A 21750-nucleotide genomic window follows, 5' to 3' on the forward strand; every position below is an offset into this window, starting at 1 on the left:
TCTACAGTTTGAAGAAAATACAATCACAACTTCATAATGTTGCAATCATGTAGTACTAACTGGTAACACCAACTCGTCTCTGAATGTTGTTAATCCAGTTACATGATATACCCTGTTCAAGTAGTTTGATTTCCTGTATGCCCACTGCTTATCCCAAGGCATGATGTACAGACTACACAACATGTCCATAAGAACAACTGCAGAGCAAATTTTCCAAGTTCCAAGCTGCATGGAGTCCTCAAATAGGAGAATTTCATCTAGCGCTGACTATTTCATCCTTGTCAGGCTACATGTTTCTGGTTCCATCTACATAAGCTTCTAGAATCCGGATGCAAAGGAGCGATCAACAGTCCATGAACAATCGGAATAATCACCTAAAGACAGAGTTCCCATGTTCTACTAACTTTCTAACATTTGATCTTTGTCTCGAACTTTTGTCAGAACAGAACCTCACACACCTCTGTTGGCTGGAACAAGTTTGAGAAGCTTTGCCAGATCATATGAGTTGAAATCCCTTCCGAAACATAAGCTCAGGTCCAATGGAGTCTTCCCACCCTGTAATGTGTAAACACAAATCCAAACAACTTGTGAGTTCAGAGTTCAGGCATCATCTTTTGGTCCTCAGGTAACATAACGCATCAACCCATGTAGTTTAGACAGTAGCTCATGAGTTCAGAGTAAAAAGCAAGATATGCATAGCAGGAATAGTGGTCTAGATAGAACGTCAAGCTTCAAGAAGTTGTAAAGTGGATATGAACATTTCTCAAGGCGACCGTCGAAATTTTGTGACGCAACATACAATGGTATGAAAATGTACACGAAATAGGACCTGAGCGCATAAGAAGCAAAGATCATAGATCCAAAAACATTAAACCAAAAGGGCCATACATTGGTTCTTCTTGTCTGATCAGCACCATTGACAAGCAATATCTTTGCTATATCTCGATTTCTACTCTGTACCGCTAAATGCAGTGGTGTCCAGCCATCCTGCATGACATGAGAAATATGAGAAAATAACTTAATGTCTCAGAATGGTTGAGCTGGTAAAAGAAGTGTGCCCTTTCAACTTACAACATCAGCAACGTTAACATCAACCCTGTACTTAATCAGCAGCTTCACGGTTTGCAGGGCACCAACTTGAACTGCATAATGTAATGGTGTGGCTCCATCCTGCAAATGGGGCAGACCAAATTCAAGGGCCAATGTATAGAAATCTCTACTCTTAATGAAGCAGTTGGTAGTCTCGCTTTCAGGTTTTTTTTCGTTCCGGTTTTTTTTCGTCCCATCTCCCAACATCATGTTTCTTTGGTTTTTTTCGTATGGTTTTTTCACCTCCCCACGATCGGTCCGCTCACACACCGCCCACAGAAAAATCCATCGCCACCCACGACTCCCTCACCCTGACTAGGGTTCCTAGCCCTATCCTCCGCCGCCGTTGCGTGTTCCCGTCTGACATCGCCCGAGCGCTTTGTTGACCTCGCCGGGAGCAGCCAGCTGGATCACGCCGCCATGCCTCCCTCTCTCCCTTCTCTTCTTTTCCCCTACCTTCTCTCTCTCCTCTGAACTGCGCATGCTCCTGTTAGAGGCCGGGGACACCTCGGCACACGCCGCCTACCGGGAGACGCCGGTGCTGGACAGGGATAGCCAGGCAGCCGTGCACGTGCAAGGTCGGTTCCGCGGCACTGCCTCGTCCAGCCCAAGCCGCTCATCCGCGTTGCCGTGTTCGCTCAAGCCGTTGCGTCCCGTGGAGGAGGGAGCAGGCACATGAACGCGGGCGCCGCTGGAGATGTTGATGAAAAGATGAGGTAGTTGCCGCTTGATTCAGTGCAAGAAAAATTGAAGTCATGGTACCTTCTTCTCCCCTTTGCATGATCGGTTGATGCATTCTCGATTGAAGATTTCTCTTCTTTGATCCAGGAATTTCATTCCGTTGATGCTTCAGCAATCCTTTTATCTCACCACGCCCACATGCTCCGACGAAGCAATTCTCGTTAAGTGCAAGGACGTTTAGGAAAAAACAATCAATAATTGAATCTTTTGATTAATCACAAGCAGAGAAGATCAAATAAGCAATCTATTGACAAATTCTCTTCTCTATAGAACGGCGGTGGCTGGTTGACTCGTCTCAGGTCACAGTGATTAGTGCCAATTAGCCTGATCGTGCAGTGATGCCAGCTGGATCACGCCGCCGTGCCTCCCTCTCTCCCTTCTCTTCTTTTCCCCTACCTCTCTCTCTCCTCTGAACTGCTCCTCTCTGCAGGTGCCGCCATGGCCGCGTCCTCGCCGCCGTGGGCTGCGCGCCCCTTCGATGACAGCCTTCCTCGCCCACGTCCAGGTCCTCTCAATCCTAATTTGACGAATGGGAGCGGAAGCTGCAATGTCAAGATCCGCAAGCAGGACATGAACCACCTTGCCATGAATTTCCTCGTCACATTAGGATTCATCGACGCCACCAACAGGTTCTGTATCAATTCCGGCACCCAACGTACTGTATGCCCACACGTTTAAATCATGCCGCTCTTACTCCTGCAATACTCCAAGAATAGTACTTGAGATTTAGGCAGCAGTGGGCATGGTAATTAATTTTTATTTAGTTGGTTCAGTTACTATCATTGGAAGTGCCAGACAGATCTCGCCGTCAAGAGTAGCGCTGCAGGTTCATTCACCTGGTTGGCCTCTTATGTAACTGGTGTTGTTGTGTCCATGTGGAAGGAGAGCCCGCTTCTCCGGGACGCCGGCGCTGACATGCTCACCGTAGGCGACGTCATGGCGGTGCTCGACTTCAGGGAGGAGGTCGGCAACCACCACTTCTTGGACCAAGTAAAGCTTTGCTCGCCATTGAAATAATCTCGTTTCTTGTTTTTTCTCTTTCTGATATGATTGATGATTTATTCCATTTGCACAAAAGGATTCTCGAGGAAATAGCACAAGCTAATTCAAAATCATCTCTTAGTTGATCAAGCATGTAATCATAAAGTGAAGGTAGAGAAGTTTGGAATAGTAACCTCGTGGTTTCATTACCCACGCATTGGAGATCCCATGCAAACTATTGTGATTTGTGAGAAGTTTCAGAAATTTGCAATTTGTGAGCGGGTACTAAGTTCTTTCTCATGCAGTTACATTGTTGTCCTGTGCTACATTCTCCTTTGATCCTGTAAGCAAAAGGCAATATATATACTGTTGGACCTTGAAGCTCCAAGACATCTTATGTTTTGTATGTACTCCCCTGGTTATTTAGCAAATGCCAAAAAAGTGTGTTGTTTCTGTCATGAGTACATCGTTTGGCTGGGAGTTTTTCCTACTTGTAATAAATATTAGGAACTTAAGCACATAACGACGTATCGATCCTGTAAGCAAACATCCTATATGGTGTGCTCTAACATTTTCTTTGATATAGTTTTTTTAACAAAATAACGGTGCCCAAGTCACTTCTAATAAAGAGCATGTGCTCGTGTAATAGTACACTCATAATTCATTGTGATCAAATGTACACAGAGTTTGCAGAAGCTATGGAAGAAATGGTAACTTTCTTACTTGGGAAAACTGCATTAGATAACGATGATGATGACAGTGGTAAATTGTCTGAATCTATAAGCACATTATGTGGAAGCTTGCATGCTAGGATTTATTCCTAGAAGTTCTTGCACAAAGGACATTTCCTGATTTAAAGCCAACTATGTTATATTTTGATGGTAATGCTCCTTTTTTCAAAATTACCAGATCCTTCATGAAAAGAACTATTGATGTGACTTTTTCTATACATGTGGTGATGCTAAGGCTCAGTTTGAACTACAAAAGTTCGTGGATAACTATGTCAGTTTTATTTCTACCTTAGTAAAATTGAACTGAAATAGTATCAGAAGTTGACGTGCTTCCATGTACTGTAATTTTCTTATACTCTGACCCGTATTATTGTGTTTTTTCAGCGTAAAAATGTCATAAATACAGTCACAAACCCATCAGATCTATGCTATGGATGCCGTGGTGATTGCTGGAACGGAGGGTTCCTGGGATGATGAGAAGGTATGCAGATTCATACTGTTCCAGGTTCAGACTGAAATCTAAACTAATGAATGTAGAGTTGTAGACACAATATTTTTGTTGATGCTGGTCATCAAGTAATTCATGAAGTTGGGATGGGGGGGGGGGGGGGGGGGGAGAACATTATGGGGAGTATTGAATTAGCCGAAAACGCAGAGTTCGTAATTTAGTTTTTAGATTGGAATGTGCTATGCATTACTAAAAGAGTTTTTTTTTCTGGAGATGAATCTAAATGGTCTGACGGTCTGAGTACTCGTCGGCATGACAAGGTGACTACAGATCCACCATAACATGTGAGTGGCAATGCTCCAGGACAAGCAGGTCAAACTATTGTCCAAATAATTTTTTGTACGATTGGAAGTGCAAGCATTTCTCCAAGATGGTTTGGTCCTGGTGTTCATGCAGCCGGCGATGGCATACCTTCACAGAATGGAGTACGGCGTAGGTGTTCAAGGGTTGTATCAGGCCGCATGGGAAGAACCTGAAGTTGCAAGTGGATACAGTCAAGAACATAGTTAAAGGTGATATGGGAGATAAGTTCCATAGGCAAGCTGGATTGAGGCTTGATGAGCCGAACCCAAGGGACGTGCTTAGTTTCTACCACAAAATTCTATCATTCACATCAACGGATGTTGCAAAGTAAGTAAAAAATGTACTAGAGTCAGATATTTGTTGGCAACGGCTCATTGGGTTTGTTCAAATCAATGTTACTTACACTAGCAGGAAGTGGTTCAAGCATACTTATCCAAATCTTATAATCCTGAGGGAGAAGACTTTGTGAAGGAGTTCAGGCTGAATGGCCAGTTAACAAGAATCGGGTGGATCTGCGTGTGGTGGATGATCGTTTACAAGGAATGTTGAATGTATGGTTCCTGCAGATGTTCAGGTGGCGCCACGTATTCGACCTGCGATTTGTGGTAAGTTCCGAAATGTACAGTGAAAATCGGTCTTTGAGATACAGATAAATTGGTTTTGCACATAAAAAATATGCACAGTGAAACAAAAGCAGCAGGCATATGCAATCTATTTGCTGATCTGCATCACTAGCTCAAACAGATGCATACAGTATTATGTGCTGATCTTCTTAGATGGTTGATATATCAATTTTTAAACAAGAAATGGTCATAATGAAGTCCTTTTAGGCCACCGTAGTATTTAATCTCGCAATGGAGTAGTATTTAAGATTGCGAGATTAAATTTCTAACATGCACGGGCAGGGTGGGGTGGGGCAACGCGTGTGGCGGTGCGCGGGGGGGAGGATAGGTTGGCGTTGGAGGGGTCACAAGAGTCGGAGGAGGGGACAAAGTGGGGAGCACAATATGGTGCATGTAATATTCAGCCGGTGCAAACACGCGTCAAAACGACTGATGTTTGGTCGCTGCCATATCATTATTATTATTTTTATAAAGTGGGTATATATTCAAAGGATTTTAGACATATTGTTTAATGTGTATGGCGTTTTGGATCTCGGCAAACAAATTTATAAAGTGCTAGCTCACATTGCGGCATTTACATTGGTAAGTCAAAGGTTTGCTTTTCCATAGTTTTATAAACGATGAATATTTATGCAGACACGTAGCAACTTAATTAGACAAAGGGTGGCCTTGAATTAAAGGGTGATAATGCTCTCATGTCTGCCCTCTATCTTCCTATATTCGCAGTGCAATATCATGTAGGGCATGTTCATTTGAATACATTTTTTAGAGGTGCATGAATTGCCGATGGTAGAACTCTTTTATTTGCCCTTCGGATTTACACTCCTACTACCTGGTTTGAAGGATCATCTTAAATATATATTTTCAGTGTATGCCTTTGATTTTCGAAATGATCTTTACATTGTTTTCTTGCATAAGCTTTGATTTAGAAAACTTTCAATGTTATAGGAGAGACAAAGAGCAACAAGTCACATTAGATATTGTGTAGTAGAAACATTCGTTATCTGCTGATGTGTGCATATGTGCTTGCTACCACTGCTGTGTCTGGAAGAGAAAAGGAAACCAGAAGGGACATCACTATAGATACATGTGCGTATTTGCTGCCGCTGTTGGTGTATGTGTATGTGCTTGCCAGTTGCCACCGCTACTGTGTCTGGAAGAGAAAAAGAAGCATGTATGGTGGGAGGTGAATTTGCACTGACCCATCTAATGTGTATGTCGTGTACTGTTTGACTTCAGTTCAGTAATGCCACCGCACCTCTTCTAATTTGTTGGTGGTGCTGCTGCTACTGCAGCGACAACCAATGCGTAAAATAGAGGCTGCAACTTTGGTACTTCAAAGAGGAAAGGAAAACATGACTGTTTCATGGTGAGTTAAGTAGTGGCTTAACCGAACCTGCAGTCTTACAAGAGCATTGATTGTCTAATTAATGACCAAGCTGTTGTTTGTTAATTTTGATTTTGATTGTACTTCTGAAAAACATAGATGTAGTAATATCATTATAGCAAATATTGTGGTACATTTCTTACAAAGGTCGAGCAGAGCTCCTAAATGTCTTGAAATTTAGTTGCTCATGAAACAGAGTTATTATTGTCTTAGAAACAGTGAAGTCACTGCCATCGCCATGAGAGTGGAGCAGCATCACTATAAGATGTGGCGGATTGGTGGGTCCCGGGTCAAAAAGTGCCCAAGACTCGCGCAACCAAGTTTTCTGGAGGCCGAGCAACATGACATAGCCACGGACAAAATGGAGGAAGGGAAGGGTGTGGAGGAGAGGGGAATTTACCACTTCGCGCAACGGCAATGTTGCGTGAGGGGCATTCATCTTCCACCTGAGCCGCATATGCAACTAATTGTTCAATAAACATTCTTGCAAGAGCAAGAGGCTCGCCACTGTTGGTCGTTAGTACTCTTGCTTATAATTTCTTCACTTCAACTTATAAGGAAACATAGTAATGCTTGATGCACGACTTGATACCTTCAAGGATAAGCTGTCTGGAAAGCTTCTACCTGATCAGCGAGGTAGTTGCCATAATACTACCTGATCAGTAGACTCACTTTTACTTCTATTCTCTTTCCTTTTTACATGATTATTTAACATTGACACAGGGATTCCATAGTGTATTCTCTCCAATGGAGTCGATATAGCCATATACCATTCTTCAGAGAATGGAATAGGTGAGTAGAACAAAACTATAGGTGCAAAGAACAAGCATGATATATGCCGATGTACCGAATACATTTCATGCAGTGAAGTAAAAGAAAAAATGTATCAGAGAAGTTCTTTACTAAGTATCTTGCATGTACAGAACGATTATTGTTATTCCTCGCTGATCAATGATAAAAGATATTGAACATTGCAATATGGTATTTTCATCCTCCCTTTTATTAGGTTATAATATGTTCAACATAATTTTGAAGATTACAAGATGGTAATTTTTTCTTAAGCCCGTAGCAACGCACGGGCACTCTACTAGTAGTCTTAAACTTCAAGATGCGAACTGCATTGTTGCTAGTGAGGAACCAAATCCATCTGACAAGTGTAAATGCCACTATCCAAGTTCAGTTAGTATCTTCCACTTTATTATGGGACTAGAGAAATATAAATCATAAAAAGGATATTGCCGGTTACCCTATCTGTGACATGAGGATTTGCTCCTTTTCTTAGGAGATGGCTAATGACAGCCTCCTTTTTGCCTATTATCGCCTTGTGAAGAGGAGTGAAACCATCCTGTATCAACAACACCACCAATATTAGCACTACTATCCTAGATGGCGTTTTGGACAGGCATCACAACGAATTAAGCAGGACCTACTTTATCAACTAAATCGATATCAACACCATTGTCGAGCAGCTTGTCCATCAGAGGTATCTGCAGCGCCAATGCGTATGTATGAAGCGGATGCCATTTTGGCTGCACCAAGCAATGCAATTTCAGAGGTTAGAATCAACATCCAACATTCCGACAGTTCACGCATCTACATTACTCATTACTCAGATGTCAAAAATAGGTATGTTTATAAGTTAGAAAGATCATCCTTCCAGTCCATGCGTCATCCAATGTGATGCACACAGCCAAACGAGGCATGATGTCGAAATCAGCTTACAAAATGGTAACAGATGTCACGCTGGGCTAGCGTCGGTGAAGAAACCAGTCATCGCCAACTCACTGCATTTTACTTTTACAACTAGCATATAACCACCTAAAGTCCCAAACAGCACTAAACCTGATAAAGAACAACTCTCCAAGACAGTGGGGAACACTCAAAATGGTATGAAGACAGTGAAACACACTTAACTGATGAAATTTTGGTGACATCAGCAGTCTCATTCTGATCCAAGATAGCCTCTTCTTCTGGCGTTAAGAGAAGCTCGATTTCTAGACAAACAGAATAGCAGCACAATAAGGTGTACAATTCAAAAAACAGTAACAGCAAAAATACTGAAATGAGAATTGAGAGGCATAAACAGCACACTCTTTTTCAGAGTGCAAACTGGGAGACCAGAAGCACATAAAGAAAATTCGGAGGAGTAAATTTCGCTCGGAGACCCAATCGATACCTCTCCGGAGCTCCTGCTCTTGACGCTCCTGCTGCCGCGTTGCAACGAGCCTGGAGAGCGGGAAGGGGGAAGGGAAAGGAGAGCTTCTTTGTCCGGTCGCTTGCTTTCCCTCATCCTCGTAGTCGCTCCCGGAGCCGTCGTCTGGTTCCTCCCAGAAGGCGTCGCCGCCGCGAGGGAGGGCGCGTGCCGGGGAACGGAAGCCAATTGAGAGCGGCGGTGGAAGAAAGGGAGACGGACGGTAGCGAGGTAGTGCAGCGCGGTGGGAGGCGGGGAGTGGAGAGGCATGGAGAAGAGCGGCGGCGGCGGAGGAGGAGGAGGAGGCCGTGGCCGCCCATGGGAGCATCTCTCGCCCGGCGCCTCTTATCGCAGAAGGGCTGAGCCGAAGGATGCTTCTCCCTGTAGTGTCTTCACTAGGATTTGACTGTCAGCCCCCGCTCCAATCCGTTTGAGTCGAAACGGACAGAAATCCAAAACCGAATTTGGACCGAATTTGCGTCTGTGCGCGACGCCTGTTGGGGTTACTTACCACGGATAGGGTCACCAGACGTACTTCTTCCGGTTCATTTTAATCTGTATATAAGTTTTGTCCAAAGTTAAAGTACTTTGACCAAATTTATAGAAAAAATTATCAATATCCACAATGCAAAATCAATATTGTTAGATTCATTATGAAATGTAGTTTCATATATTTGATATCAAAATATGTATATGACAACTGTGTGGCAGATTGCAAAATTACCACACGATATCAGGGTGCTTCGATCAGGATCGGGCGACTGCTCGTGATATGCGCGGGGCAGTTGCTCGACTGCGGGCGTGAGTGGCCTGGGCGTTGACCCGCGGGACTAATTTCGCTTCGCCATTGTGGTCCTTTTCGTTCTCCACCTCGTCGACGGGAAGCTCCGCTGTGACGTCCGTCGTCCTCCTGCGCAACAGCCTGTCCACAGGACCTTGGGACTGACCACGCCTGTCGGTGTCAAAACCGGCGGATCTTGGGTAGGGGGTCCCGAACTGTGCGTCTAAAGTCAATGGTAACAGAAGACAGGGGACATGATGTTTACCCAGGTTCGGGCCCTCTTTAGGAAGGTAATACCCTACTTCCTGCTTGATTGTTCTTGATGATATGAGTATTACAACAGTAGATCTACCATGAGATCAGAGAGGCTAAACCCTAGAAGCTAGCCTATGGTATGATTGTCTGTTGTCCTACGGACTAAAACCCTCCGGTTTATATAGACACCGGAGGAGGCTAGGGTTACATAAGGTCGATTACAAAGGAGGAGATTTGCATATCCGTATTGCCTAGCTTGCCTTTCACGCCAAGTAGAGTCCCATCCGGACACGCGACGAAGTCTTCAATCTCGTATCTTCACAGTCCAATAGTCCGGCCAAAGGATATAGTCCGGCTGTCCGGGGACCCCCTAATCAGGCTTCAATGACGATGAGTCCGGCGCGCAGTGTTATCTTCGGCATTGCAAGGCGGGTTCCTCCTCCGAATACACCATGGAAGAGTTTGAATATAAGGATAGTGTTCGACCCTGCAAAATAAGTTTCACACACCATCGTAGAGAGAATAATATTTTCACAAATCTAATCTGCTGACACGTTTTGATAGCATGACATCACGCCACGGCCCGGTCATTATTTGAACCGTTTTTCTTTAACCAGCCCCGCATATAACGCGAGGCGGTTTCTTGACACGTCTTGTCAAAGTGGAGATCGTGTTTCCCTTATCACGGGATTCTCGTCAATACAAACGTGGGTAACCCAACCGTGCCTGTTGGTATGACTCCTAGATCTTAGGTAAGTCTCAAACGACCACGAGGGGGACTCCTGATATTCACCCTCTTTATAAAGGGACAGGGCTTTTTCTTTTTTCCCTCCCGCGCTCAATCGAATCCTTTCCCCGCCTCGAGTTCTAACACCCAAAGCTCAGGTCAGGCGCTTCGGACCTTCAATCATGTCTGGATCCAGCCTTCAAGGCCGGTGGATGCCTTCCTCCGTCACAGAGGAGGACATCAAGAAGTTGAGGGAGGCCAGATATCTGACCGCCGAAATTTTGCATAGGCTGCCCGCCCGAGGGCAGGTCGTCCCTACTCCCGAACCCAAAGAGAGCGTCGTGTTCGTCTCCCACTTCCTCCGAGGACTAGGCCTCGCTCTGGATCCCTTTGTTAGGGGTCTTATGTTCTATTACGGGCTGTATTTTCACGATCTGGCCCCGGATTCCCTTCTTCACATCTCGCCATTTATTGTTGTATGTGAGGCCTTCCTCCGCATTACCCCTCACTTCGGCCTGTGGCTCAAGACCTTCGATGTGAAGCCGAAGACGGTCGAGGGGCAGTACGCAGCATGCGGAGGTGCTTTAATAAGCAAAATTGCTGACGCTCCATGGCCAAAGGGTTCCTTTCCAGAGGTGTCCGGATTGTGGCAGCGGGCGTGGTTTTACATCACAGCCCCCCCGAAGTGCCAAATGGGTAGCTGCCCCCGCCTTTCGCTCGGGCCCCCCACCACAACTGATGTCATGGATTAGCAGGGGGCTGAGCTAGGGTCCAGCCAAGGACGTGCCAATACTGCAGAGCCGTATCCGAGATCTCTTCGAGGGAGATTTCAGTCTGGTTATGGTAATGCAAGTCATGCTGGTTCGTCGAGTCCATCCTTGCAAACGCCGACCCCTCCGTATGTGGGAATTCAACCCGGAAGGACCGCACACTATTCAGAATTTCCTCGGCATGACGCACGAGGAGATGTACAAACCATTCTTCGGACCCCAAATAGAGTGTCCGGACACCACCGAGGACGTGGGCCTAAGCTGCAACCGCCCCGCTGCCCAAGTAAGTAATCCCATGGCCGAACACACTATCCTTTTATTTATCATGACATCATTCTGAAGAATCGCTCTTTGAACAGGACTGGATAACAAAGGCGAAGCTGATCCGGTGTTCGGTTCCCCTTCCTGAGGGTTTGGACAATCCGGTGCTGGAAAAGATGCTCGAGCCAGCACCTTGTCTAGTGCCCTCAAAGGAAGATGAAGGGGGGAATAAAGAGGGCGAAAGCGGGCCTCCATCGCTATCTATTCCAATCGAGGGAATGAGCGCCTCCGCGAGGGAGGATAACCAAGGGGGAGAATCTGACATTCTCTCTCCCCGGGGAAGGAAGAGGACTACCTCTGAAGATCCAGAAACTAAGGTTTCCAAACGGGAGAAGAAATCTCCGCCAGAGGGTCCTGCCTCGGAGGGTATTCTGGCCGCACAATGTCCGCGCGGGGATCAGCCCTCTACCGAGCTGTAAGTAATCAAAAAGTACTTAATAGTGAAGATATCCTATCTTACTTCCGAAGACAATAATCGATACTTATAAATTATAGTCCGGATCGCATCCCTTCTCGACAGAGTTTATCTTCGGGGGATCTTCTTCCGGACATGATGGAGAGCGAAACGCCTCCCCCGGACTCCCCAACTCAAGATGCGGGCGACCTTGAAGTGTCGCCGTGAAGGGTATCTCCGGATCCATTAGGGCTAGAGGATAACCCTTTAGCTGCCCGGCATCCCCAGTATCCGGCTCCTGAGGGGAGCGACAGCAAGGGTCCGTACAGTGTGCGGTCGGACGCGCCGAAGGATCTTCTGGGGCAAGCTGTCGTCTTGGAAGCGCATCATACGCTAATGGGTACGGTAATTGAAAGGATTTCATCCGCTGAAAGCGGTCTGCACGAAGCTTTTATGAGTCTGCTGAAAGGCTTCGAGGTACGTGAAACAATATATGCCTTTAACAGTACCGCATACATTAGGTATGCCCATGCAGATAGTAGCCCCTGAGACTCTGGTTGTCGTCGGGAATGGCGGCAAACAGAGGATCATAGTCCCAGGTAATAACCAGATCGCCTATATGTGCTGGTAGTTGAAGCTCCGGTGGTGAGCCGGACTGATGGTTTTGTCGAATTAAAGCGGCAACTGGATGCGGCAGATGCCAACATCGTGCTTGTTAACAAGCGGCTTGACGAGGCACAGGGTGAGTGATTTTTCTGGTGATCGTCACATAATAAGAGCAGCATGATGCCAGTATCGTTAACATGTTGTGACTGTAGATGGAGCTGCCACCGTGAAGACCCTTCGGGCAGAGCTTTCCTGAGCCAAGGAGCAAGCAAGGAGTAGCAATGCGGCCGCTTTAAAGGCGGCCGAAGAGTTAAGGGCCGAACAGGCCGCAGATTGCGAGAGCAAGGAAAAAATAGCCAAGATGGCCGTAGAGTTAAAAAATGCTGCTGACCGTTACCGGCTTCTTGAAGAAAAAAACCGAGCGAAGGCGACGGACCTAGAGAAGGCCCGGGTGGCTGCCAAGGAAGCTCGCTCCAAAATTAGAGCGACGAAGGAGGAGCTGAATCAAGCTGCAGATATCGTGTCTGGGAAGCCCTTCTTGTTGCGGACTAAGTTCGGAGATCCGAAATATGCTCCTCTGGACCAGCTATGGAGTTCTGCGGACGCGTACATGGATTTGGCAGCAAGTGCTGCTGACGCAGCCGAGTACTTTAAGGATCAGAAAGGTCCCGAAGTGGAAAAGCTATTTTGGTCACAGTTTCACGCTTCAATCCGTCCGCTGCTGCTGAATGAGCGATTGATCGGTTGGGCCGAGCTCCATAGGTTGTTCAGACTTTCCATGAGGTCCGTTGTGGATCACCTATGGCCGGGAGGGCCAAGGCCGAGTAGCTATTTTAGCTTAGTGCAACAATTCCTTGAAGCTGTGCCACGCGTCGATGCTGTAAAGAGATCAGCGTGCATAGAAGGTGCGCGGATGGCCCTTGCCCGTGTCAAAACATACTGGGCGGAGATGGAGGCCACCACTGTTCCGACACAGGGTTCGGCCATAGGCCGAGTTGCCGCCGAGCACTACTTTGAAGAAGTCCTTGAAGGCGCTCGTTCGATAGAGGCTCAGTGCTCGAAGAATATTATTTTCAAGTGACATGTAGTCCCATTGTACAAACAATGTTTTTCTAAATTAATCAAGACTGTATTTATACTTTTGCCCGAAAGTACTATGATGCCTCCTGTGCACCCGTTTATGTATATATGTATATAACCTGAAAGTTTGCAGTCGTCGGCTTCCGCCCCACACATATAATGCGGGGGTGTTCGCAAAAGATGCATATCCACACTTGATCCAACGTCTTGGTCCGTTAAGGAGGTGATAGCGTAGCGAACAAGGCAATCGGACTATATTACTTTAACACTTTCATTTAGCCATAGGAGTTTGACAGTGGGGCTACTATATAGCCCCTGGTACTTCTGTGCTCGTCCGAATACGATGCACGTACGTACATGACCGGGAAATGGCCCTTCGTTAATGCGGAGGAATCCCAAAGATTTTGATTAGTCATCGAGTGGTTGACCAGTCTCTCACTATATCATGACAGTCAGTTTTCGGCTTTCTCTACTGAGGTGCTCATCCGGATGAACTAGGGCACAATCCCAGTAATTCTCCCAGTGCTACCTTAGCCGATATAACAGAACGTAAGGTACCAAAACGTGAGAGCCGGGCAAACCCAACATTTGACCAAAGACATGATTCGGAGCTGATGCATATATGGCCAAACTCGTGACGCCGAACACTCCCTAAGGTGTTTGGTCTTTATAACATATACCGGGCTAAACAATGCCCTTTATAAGAAACCCCATGTGTCCGGGTACGTGCAAAATCCTGGCGTGGCCACATGCCAATAACGCCGGCATCCTTCTCGGTTGTGTGGAGTATCTGGAGGATGTGAGCAACAAGAGACAGTAAAAAAGGTTTACGCAGGGCCTTAATCTAAAAAGAAACATTTGGGCGGGTCCCTGCTGCACGTCTGCGCCTGTGTCTCCATTGTGCCGTGTCCTGGACGGGTGTAGCACGATTGTAACCTGCAAAAAGAAAGAACTTAGGTGAAAGTTGCCGTGCCGAAAAGAAGAATGAGTTATCAGAATTCCAGAGATGCCTAGTTGAGCTGGCCTGGCCCTGATTACACGCGGGAAGCCCCTGGTATCGTGTTATGAGGGTTCGAAAACCAATCTCATGCATGTATGATGGAACGCCGGACTCGTCTAACCGTGTCCGTGGCCTTGACGACCTACCATTTTTTCTGGTTGGTGAGGCCGTCTAGTGTGCGGTTGTTAGAGCCGCCGCGTCCTCTTTCATATGTGAAGAGCGGTTGGTATTTCCGCTAACTGTAATGACGCTTCGTGGACCGGACATCTTGAGCTTGAGAAAAGCATAATGCGGTATTGCGTTAAAACGAGCGAAAGGCGCCCTTCCGAGTAGTGCTTGGAAATCACTTCGGAATGGAGCGATGTGAAAAGTTAATGTTTCACTTCGGAAGTTATCGGGAGAACCGAATACCACCTCTAGTAGTAGAGAGCCCATGCAGTGGGCCTCTTGGCCTGGTATTACTCCCTTGAAGGTAGTATTACTGTGGCTTATTTGTGTTGGGTTTATCCCCATTTTGCGGACTGTGTCCTGATATATCAGATTGAGATCACTGCCGCCGTCCATGAGGACCCTTGTGAAATGGTACCCATTTATTATTGGGTCTAACACCAAGGCCGTCAGTCCTTCGCGCCGGATATGTGTATCGTGATCTCTACGATCAAAAGTGATCGGGCATGCCAACCAGGGGTTGGACCTAGGGGTGACGAGCTCTATGGCACGTGTGCGTCGGAGTGCGTGATTGCTTCTTCTCCTTTTCACATGGATCAAGTTTACTGTTTTAACCTCCGATGGGAACTTTTTCTGTCCTCCGGTGTTTTGCTGGCGAGGTTCATCCTCGTCTTCGCTTGGTGTCTCTTCCCCTTTGTGTTCGGTGTTTAGCTTACCGGCCTGCTTGAAGACCCAACATTCTCTGTGGGTATGATTTGCAGGTTTGTCTGGGGTGCCGTGAATCTGACAGAGTTTGTCAAGAATTTTGTTTAGGCCAGATTGTCCTTCTCTGCTGCCTTTGAAAGGCTTTTTCCGCTGACCTGGTCGGGAGCCCCTGAATCCGGTGTTTACTGCCGTGTTATCTGGGCTACCTTCTTTACTTCGATGCTTGTTTTTGTTGCGTCGTGGTTTACCATTGCCATCCCTTATTTTGGATGTGCTTGGGTCGCTGGTGCTGCTACGGGCCAACCAGTTGTCCTCGCCCGCACAAAAGCGGGTCATGATGCTTGTTAGGGCTGCCATTGTTCTCGGTTTTTCTTGACCGAGGTGTCTGGCGAGCCATTCGTCTCAGACACTGTGTTTGAAAGCTGCTAAGGCTTTGGCGTCCGGACAGTCGACTATTTGGTTCTTCTTGGTGAGGAACCTGTTCCAAAGCTTTCGGACGGACTCTCCGGACTGTTGGATTATGTGACTTAAATCGTCTGCATCTAGAGGTCAGACATAAGTCCCTTGAAAATTGGCCCGGAAAGCGTCCTCGAGCTCCTCCCAACTTCCAATTGAGTTTTCGGGGAGGCTTTTCAGCCAGTGCCTAGCTGGCCCTTTAAGCTTGAGGGGCAAGTATTTAATGGCATGGAGATCGTCTCCACAAGCCATATGAATATGAAGGATGAAGTCATCTATCTAGACTCCCGGGTCTGTGGTTCCGTCGTACGCCTCTATGTTCACTGGTTTGAGTCCCTCTGGGAATTCGTGATCCAGTACCTCATCGGTGAAACATTATGGGTGTGCGGCACCCCTGTATTGGGATGCGCCATAGTGTTCGGACGGTTTTAGTATTCGGTGTTGGTTTTATACCGTAGCGTGCTTCCTAGATCTATAGATAGATCTGGTCGCACCGGATTTTTGACGCAAGTTCTCACGTAGAACGTGTGTTGACTTATGCATGACTTTGTTAGCCGCTCTATCGCGTTCACATGGTGGTGGATTTGGCCGGTTGGCCGTATCACTTATCGGCTGTATGGGCTCTAAGGCCTCATCGTCGAATTCCGGTAATAGCTTGCGCTTTGGATAGCTATTTGGGTGATAGCTTCTACCATACTTTGTTACTTTGTTCCACTTGCTGTTGAGCGTATCTTGTGCGACCTTTAGCCTTTGCTTCTGTTTCTTCAGGCTTCTCGCTGTGGCAGTAAGCCTTCTGCGGAGGTTCTCTTGCTCCAAGTTTGTTTCTGGGATGATGGGTGCATCTTCGTCCGGACTGTTTTCTTCCCTAGACGGGGATTGATGAGGCTTATCTTTGGCGTCATCGTGTTCGGATGTCGGATCCGTACTATGTTTGCAGTTTGCATCTTGATCGTTTTCTGCGAGCGGGGTGGTGCAGTTGTCGTCTCTTCCAGAGTCGCATGGACTATTATTATCGCTGTTCTTGCTATGGCGGGACTTAGAGCGGCGCCGCTGACGTCGGCGCTTGGGTTGCTTCTTGGAGGTATCATCCTTCGTTGTCTCGTCGCCATTGGCTTCTTTGGGGGTGTTCACCATGTATACGTCATGTGATGAAGTAGCGGTCCAGCGCCCTGTGGGCGGTGGTTTCGATTCGTCTCCTGCATCGTCGTCCATACCGTCGATGTCTTCGGAGTCGAAGTCGAGCATGTAGGTTAAGTCGTCGACAGCGGCTACTAAGTGGGTGGTGGGTTTTCTTCGTCGCCCGCATCCCATTCTAGCCGGACATAGTTCAGTTAAGGTTCTCCTGACAGGGAGAGAGACCTTAATGAATTTAGCACGTCCTCGAAGGGTGAGTGCTGAAAGATGTCCGCGGAGGTGAACTCCATGATCGGCGCCCAGTCGGACTCGACGAGCACGGATATGAGCGGCTCGGAGTCCGTGGCTGTAGATGAATACAGTGGTTTGGCGACACGACTCTCGTAAGGGGTAAAGTCAGTATCCGGCTCTATCGCCACTGAGAGTGCGGCCTCCATGACGGGGTCCATCCCTTCGCTCTCGGATGGCGCGACTTGCTCCGGATCGATGGACGGAGTATCTGCGGATGCGATCTCCCGAATACTGTCCGACGGCAGAGTGGCGTCATCCTCGCCAAGACTGTACGGCGCGTCCGACATGGGCTAGAATCCGTCGAAGATCAAGTCTCCGCGGATGTCGACCGTGTAGTTCAAGTTTCCAAATCTGACCTGATGGCCAGGGGCGTAGCTCTCAATCTTCTCCAGATGGCCAAGCGAATTGGCCCGCAGTGCAAAGCCGCCGAATATGAAGATCTGTCCGGGGAGGAAAGCCTCACCCTGGACCGCATCGCTAGCGATGATCGAAGGAGCCATCAGGCCTTATGGTGACGACACAGTGGAGCTCTCAATGAAAGCACCAATATCGGTGTCAAAACCGGTGGATCTCAGGTAGGGGGTCCCGAACTGTGCGTCCAAGGTCGATGGTAACAGGAGACAGGGGACACGATGTTTACTCAGGTTCAGGCCCTCTCTATGGAGGTAATACCCTACTTTCTGCTTGATTGTTCTTGATGATATGAGTATTACAAGAGTAGATCTACCACGAGATCAGAGAGGCTAAACCCTAAAAGCTAGCCTATGGTATGATTGTCTGTTGTCCTACGGACTAAAACCCTCCGGTTTATATAGACACCGGAGGAGGCTAGGGTCACAAGGTCGGTTACAAAGAGATATGCATATTCGTATTGCCTAGCTTGCCTTCCACGCTAAGTAGAGTCCCATCCGGACACGGGACGAAGTCTTCAATCTCGTATCTTCACAATCCAACAGTCCGGCCAAAGGATATAGTCCGGCTGTCCGGGGACCCCCTAATCCAGGACTCCCTCAACGCCATTGTCGTTTTCTCCTCGGCGGAGCCGTTTTCGACAATCAGTGTCTCCTCACCGGCTTCCTCGTCTGTCTCTGTCCAAGTCGATCTCGCATTCGAGCGCGGTGAGAATCGCCGTTCCTCCTCCCGCTCGCCCTCGTCGTATGCACCCGAGCGCAGGCCGCTATGCATGAGCTTGAGCTCGAGGCGTGGGTGCTCGGCCGGTGCACACACAGCAGGCACGCAAGGCCACACCCTGTTGCACCATGCGTGTGCTCATCCGCACCCCGCGCACCCCCAAAATGCCAAGGGAAAGCCTGGTAATTTAGGGCGAAGCTCCGTCGCGAGCAGCAACCATGGCTGCAAACCAAGTAAAGCCTGATGCCTCTCTGCCTATAAAAAACCTCGCGCTGATATGACATCATGAAACTAACTACTACCAAGTGGCTAGTGCTATGAATTATAACCCAGCCTAGGGATCGATCCCTAGTTTTGCCCAATTTTTTTGTATTTCTGATTTTTTTGCCATGCTCGTGTTGAGCAGTTTGTGGGTGGTAAAAAGAACAGTAGGTAATGAGGATCATTTTGGCCCCCAGAAAAAAACTACTGACAATTACCGTGGTAACAATTTTGACCCCAGAAAAAAGAGTTGTTGAAAACATATTCACCGTCATTTTTTTGAATAAATAGTGTGGTAATATACATACACACACACCTGATAACTTACACACAAATTTCATGGTAACTTTGACTTGAGGAAAGACTTGCTGAAAAGTATAACTCGCTAACTTATTTTTGCGGGGAATAACCTCACTAACTTATGCGTATATCATGATAATTTTATGCCTCACGGACTTGATAAATTATGTACAAACATTGATAACTTTGGACGATTTTGACCCAGAAAAAAGAGTTGTTGAAAACATATCCGCCGTCATTTTTTGGATAAATAGTGTGATAACGTACGTAACGCACACCTGATAACTTACACACCAATCCGGTGGTAACACTGATAACTTACACACCAATCCAGTGGTAACATTGACTCTGGGAAAGAGTTATACTATGTGAAGCATGTAAAAGATCACTAAGAAATAGAATGCAAGATTTTTTTAAGGGGGGGGGGGGGGGGGATAGAGAATGACAGAGTCATCCAACACCTTATGTCATCTCAGCTAAAAATGATGGCGTGACCTTTGAGTATTTCTTTTAGAAACACCAGTAACTTTTTTAGTACACGCAACCTGTAACTACAGGTACATTGTGTTGGATCCATGATCCAAGAAATTACAAAGTAACTCCTACATCTAGGAGCTACAATGAAATTTCTTGGCGTCGTCTTCCTGGTAGTATCAAGCTTTGTAAGAGGAAAAACTAGCAAGACTTCTATATGTGGAAATTGTAGGATGACTGAATATTATGTTGTTGTATTGATCTGACCCAGGTGTGGGATATATATATAGTACAAGAAGGGTAGAGACTTGGAGTACAAGACAAGTTACATGTGGTTTAAACTAATTCTATCTCTATCTCTTTATCTCTAACTTAAACCCAATTATATTTCTAACATTCCCCCTCAGTCGTAGCGGGAGTGAAGCAGACGAGTACGACTGGATTTGAAGTCTTGCGCTTTCGTCGTCTTCTCCGCTGCGTCATCATCAACTGCGTCTCTGATGGGTTGGCACCTAGGGCGGTGACTGTGTCCCCTTCTGGTGCCTTCCTGCCTTCTCCTCTATTCCCTCCCGCAGTCACGGCGGGAGTGTCGTGGACGCAAGTGACGAGGCGGACGCTGTTGACTGGAGTTGTTGCCGATGAGTTGCTGTAGACGTAGCCATTAATGTCGAGGTAGCCGATCATGATGATGTAGCCGTGATCAAGGTAGTCATGGTCGATGGTGTGGTCTTCGTGGATGATGAAGCCGCACAAAGCCGGAGGCGCAAAAAAATGTGCTATGACGGAGCTGCAGACGTGGACGATGCACCTTGCGGATGTCAGAGGGTGCCGTCGGTGATGAGTCCACCGATTTTGCTAAGACCGGAGGAAGCCCATCGAGCACACATCGGTTTTGCCAGAACCGTGTGGCCGTGTAGGGTCGTCACTGTAGTGACGCCGTATCGATGTAGTTGTGCCGTCGTGAATGACGCAGTCGATGCCGTCGTCGTGACGTGGTCATTGCCGTCGTCGAGGTCGCGTCTTGCAGAAAAGTTTGTCAGAGGACGCTAAGTGTCCATCTCGTGAACGAGGCGGCAACGGTGTGTTGACGAAGATGTTGGTGAAGACCACGCTGAGAAGACGTTGGCGATGAAGTATCGGTGATGACGTTGCAGCGGCGTGTCGACGATGAAGTCGCTTGAAGGCGTCCTCCACGGTAACAATGTGTCGATGCCATGTTGTGCGGAAGAAATATGTTGGCTCGTAGCCTGACGTAGTTGTACAGCTTCGAGCATGGTAGGGTTGGCAGAGGAGTAGATCGTCTGGTACTCTGGTGTATGTCGGTGGAGGGTTCAGCAGGTCCAGTCGATGGGTCGCGCGTCGTTCGCGCGCGTGGTTGCTGCGGCCTTCGGATCTGTGGCAGCGCTGGTGCGTAACGGGCGAGTCAAAGCCGAGGTGGTAGCCCGGCTTGCAGTCACCGTCAGGCTGCAAGCATGCATACCATAAAAATTCCCTTGGATGGCCGTGACGTGCACTTGGTACCTGCGTGCATGGCATCCGACGGCGCCCGCGTGTTCGCATGCGCTCGGTGTTGGCCTAGCCTTGCGGGCGGCGCGCACCTGTGGCCGCGGCCGTGATCGTGACAGCCTGGTGTCGGAGATGCAGGGGCTGTTTGGTTCCTAGCCACAGTTTGCTAAGTCAAAATTTAGCAGTCACAGTTTAGTTGGCATATGTTTGGTTTTGCTACACTTTGGCTTGCCACACTTTATTATCTATATGGCCCATTTGTCATAGAAACATTGTTTTTGCCAACTTTTGCCAAAGTTTGGCGTCCAATTTCTTAGCCACACTTGTGTGGCTTGCCATACTTGTGTGACTAGCCACACTTTGGCTTGGCCACACTAGTCACCAACCAAACAGACCCGCAATTGCTTGGACGAGGCCGACCTATCGGCCAGATCGACGCGGCATTGTTCTGATGCAGAAGAGGTCAATGTAGATTGGATCGAGGTCGCGGAGCCGCTGCAGGAATACGCGCTGCAGTTTCCGCACGTGGAGTCAATTGCTCGCGGAGGTTTCGGCCTCCCATGATCGGGACGCGAGCGTCGTCGTTGCGGCTGGGCTTGGTCACCATGGCTTGACGAAGTTCGTGCCGGCTCGTCCCGGCCTGATGCAGATACTGTCAGAGCCGTGGAGCCGTATATGTATTGTCGAGGCCGTCGAGATGCCGATTTGCTGTCGATGTAGACGATGACGCAGGAAGCCCCGCGTGGGATCGTCAGCTGTCCGCTGCCCCCGTGACTTCAAGCGGCTGCGTGGGTGAGGTCGCCGCGACAAACCTTGCGCTGATTTTCACCAGAATT

At 47.7% G+C, this 21750-nt stretch overlaps 2 protein-coding genes across 11 annotated transcripts; one reads left to right on the plus strand and one right to left on the minus strand.

Annotated features, from left to right (window-relative positions):
• Nucleotides 1-7: 7 nt before the first annotated feature.
• LOC125521239 (ankyrin repeat domain-containing protein EMB506, chloroplastic-like) lies at nucleotides 8-8963 on the minus strand. Its single transcript, XM_048686301.1, has 7 exons — nucleotides 8540-8963; nucleotides 8278-8357; nucleotides 7794-7892; nucleotides 7610-7708; nucleotides 1072-1170; nucleotides 889-987; nucleotides 8-555 (listed from the first exon to the last, which is right to left on the minus strand). Exons 1-7 carry the CDS (start codon nucleotides 8880-8882, stop codon nucleotides 451-453), a joined length of 924 nt encoding a protein of 307 aa, XP_048542258.1. The 5' UTR covers nucleotides 8883-8963; the 3' UTR covers nucleotides 8-450.
• LOC125521241 lies at nucleotides 1177-6757 on the plus strand. 10 transcript variants are annotated; one of them, XR_007289099.1, is made up of 10 exons: nucleotides 1177-1805; nucleotides 1918-1990; nucleotides 2101-2459; nucleotides 2604-2820; nucleotides 2909-3093; nucleotides 3927-4023; nucleotides 4264-4362; nucleotides 4447-4680; nucleotides 4765-4958; nucleotides 6577-6757. XR_007289099.1 is itself a non-coding variant. In XM_048686303.1 (7 exons), exons 3-6 carry the CDS (start codon nucleotides 2169-2171, stop codon nucleotides 4014-4016), a joined length of 528 nt encoding a protein of 175 aa, XP_048542260.1. In that variant the 5' UTR covers nucleotides 1177-1805; nucleotides 1918-1990; nucleotides 2101-2168; the 3' UTR covers nucleotides 4017-4023; nucleotides 4264-4400. The 10 variants fall into 10 exon arrangements, 2 of the variants coding, with proteins under 2 accessions (XP_048542260.1, XP_048542261.1); XR_007289101.1 differs by lacking the exon at nucleotides 2909-3093 and having other exon boundaries at nucleotides 1177-1847; XR_007289100.1 differs by lacking the exon at nucleotides 2909-3093 and having other exon boundaries at nucleotides 4762-4958.
• Nucleotides 8964-21750: the final 12787 nt, after the last annotated feature.

Source organism: Triticum urartu, chromosome 7, assembly GCF_003073215.2.
Source record: "Triticum urartu cultivar G1812 chromosome 7, Tu2.1, whole genome shotgun sequence".
Taxonomy (NCBI): Eukaryota; Viridiplantae; Streptophyta; class Magnoliopsida; order Poales; family Poaceae; genus Triticum; species Triticum urartu.

What these genes read in the sequence shown, in the direction of transcription:
- LOC125521241 (XM_048686303.1), top strand. Translation starts at nt 2,169, where the DNA reads ATGCCAGCTGGATCACGCCGCC. An exon ending in TTCATCGACGCCACCAACAG is followed by an intron (nt 2,460 to 2,603) that starts GTTCTGTATCAA and finishes TAGTTGGTTCAG; the next exon opens with TTACTATCATTGGAAGTGCC. An exon ending in ACCACCACTTCTTGGACCAA is followed by an intron (nt 2,821 to 3,926) that starts GTAAAGCTTTGC and finishes GTGTTTTTTCAG; the next exon opens with CGTAAAAATGTCATAAATAC.
- LOC125521239 (XM_048686301.1), bottom strand. Translation starts at nt 8,882, where the DNA reads ATGCTCCCATGGGCGGCCACGGCCTCCTCCTCCTCCTCCGCCGCCGCC. An exon ending in AGAGCAGGAGCTCCGGAGAG is followed by an intron (nt 8,358 to 8,539) that starts GTATCGATTGGG and finishes CTGTTTGTCTAG; the next exon opens with AAATCGAGCTTCTCTTAACG. An exon ending in ATGTTAACGTTGCTGATGTT is followed by an intron (nt 988 to 1,071) that starts GTAAGTTGAAAG and finishes CATGTCATGCAG; the next exon opens with GATGGCTGGACACCACTGCA.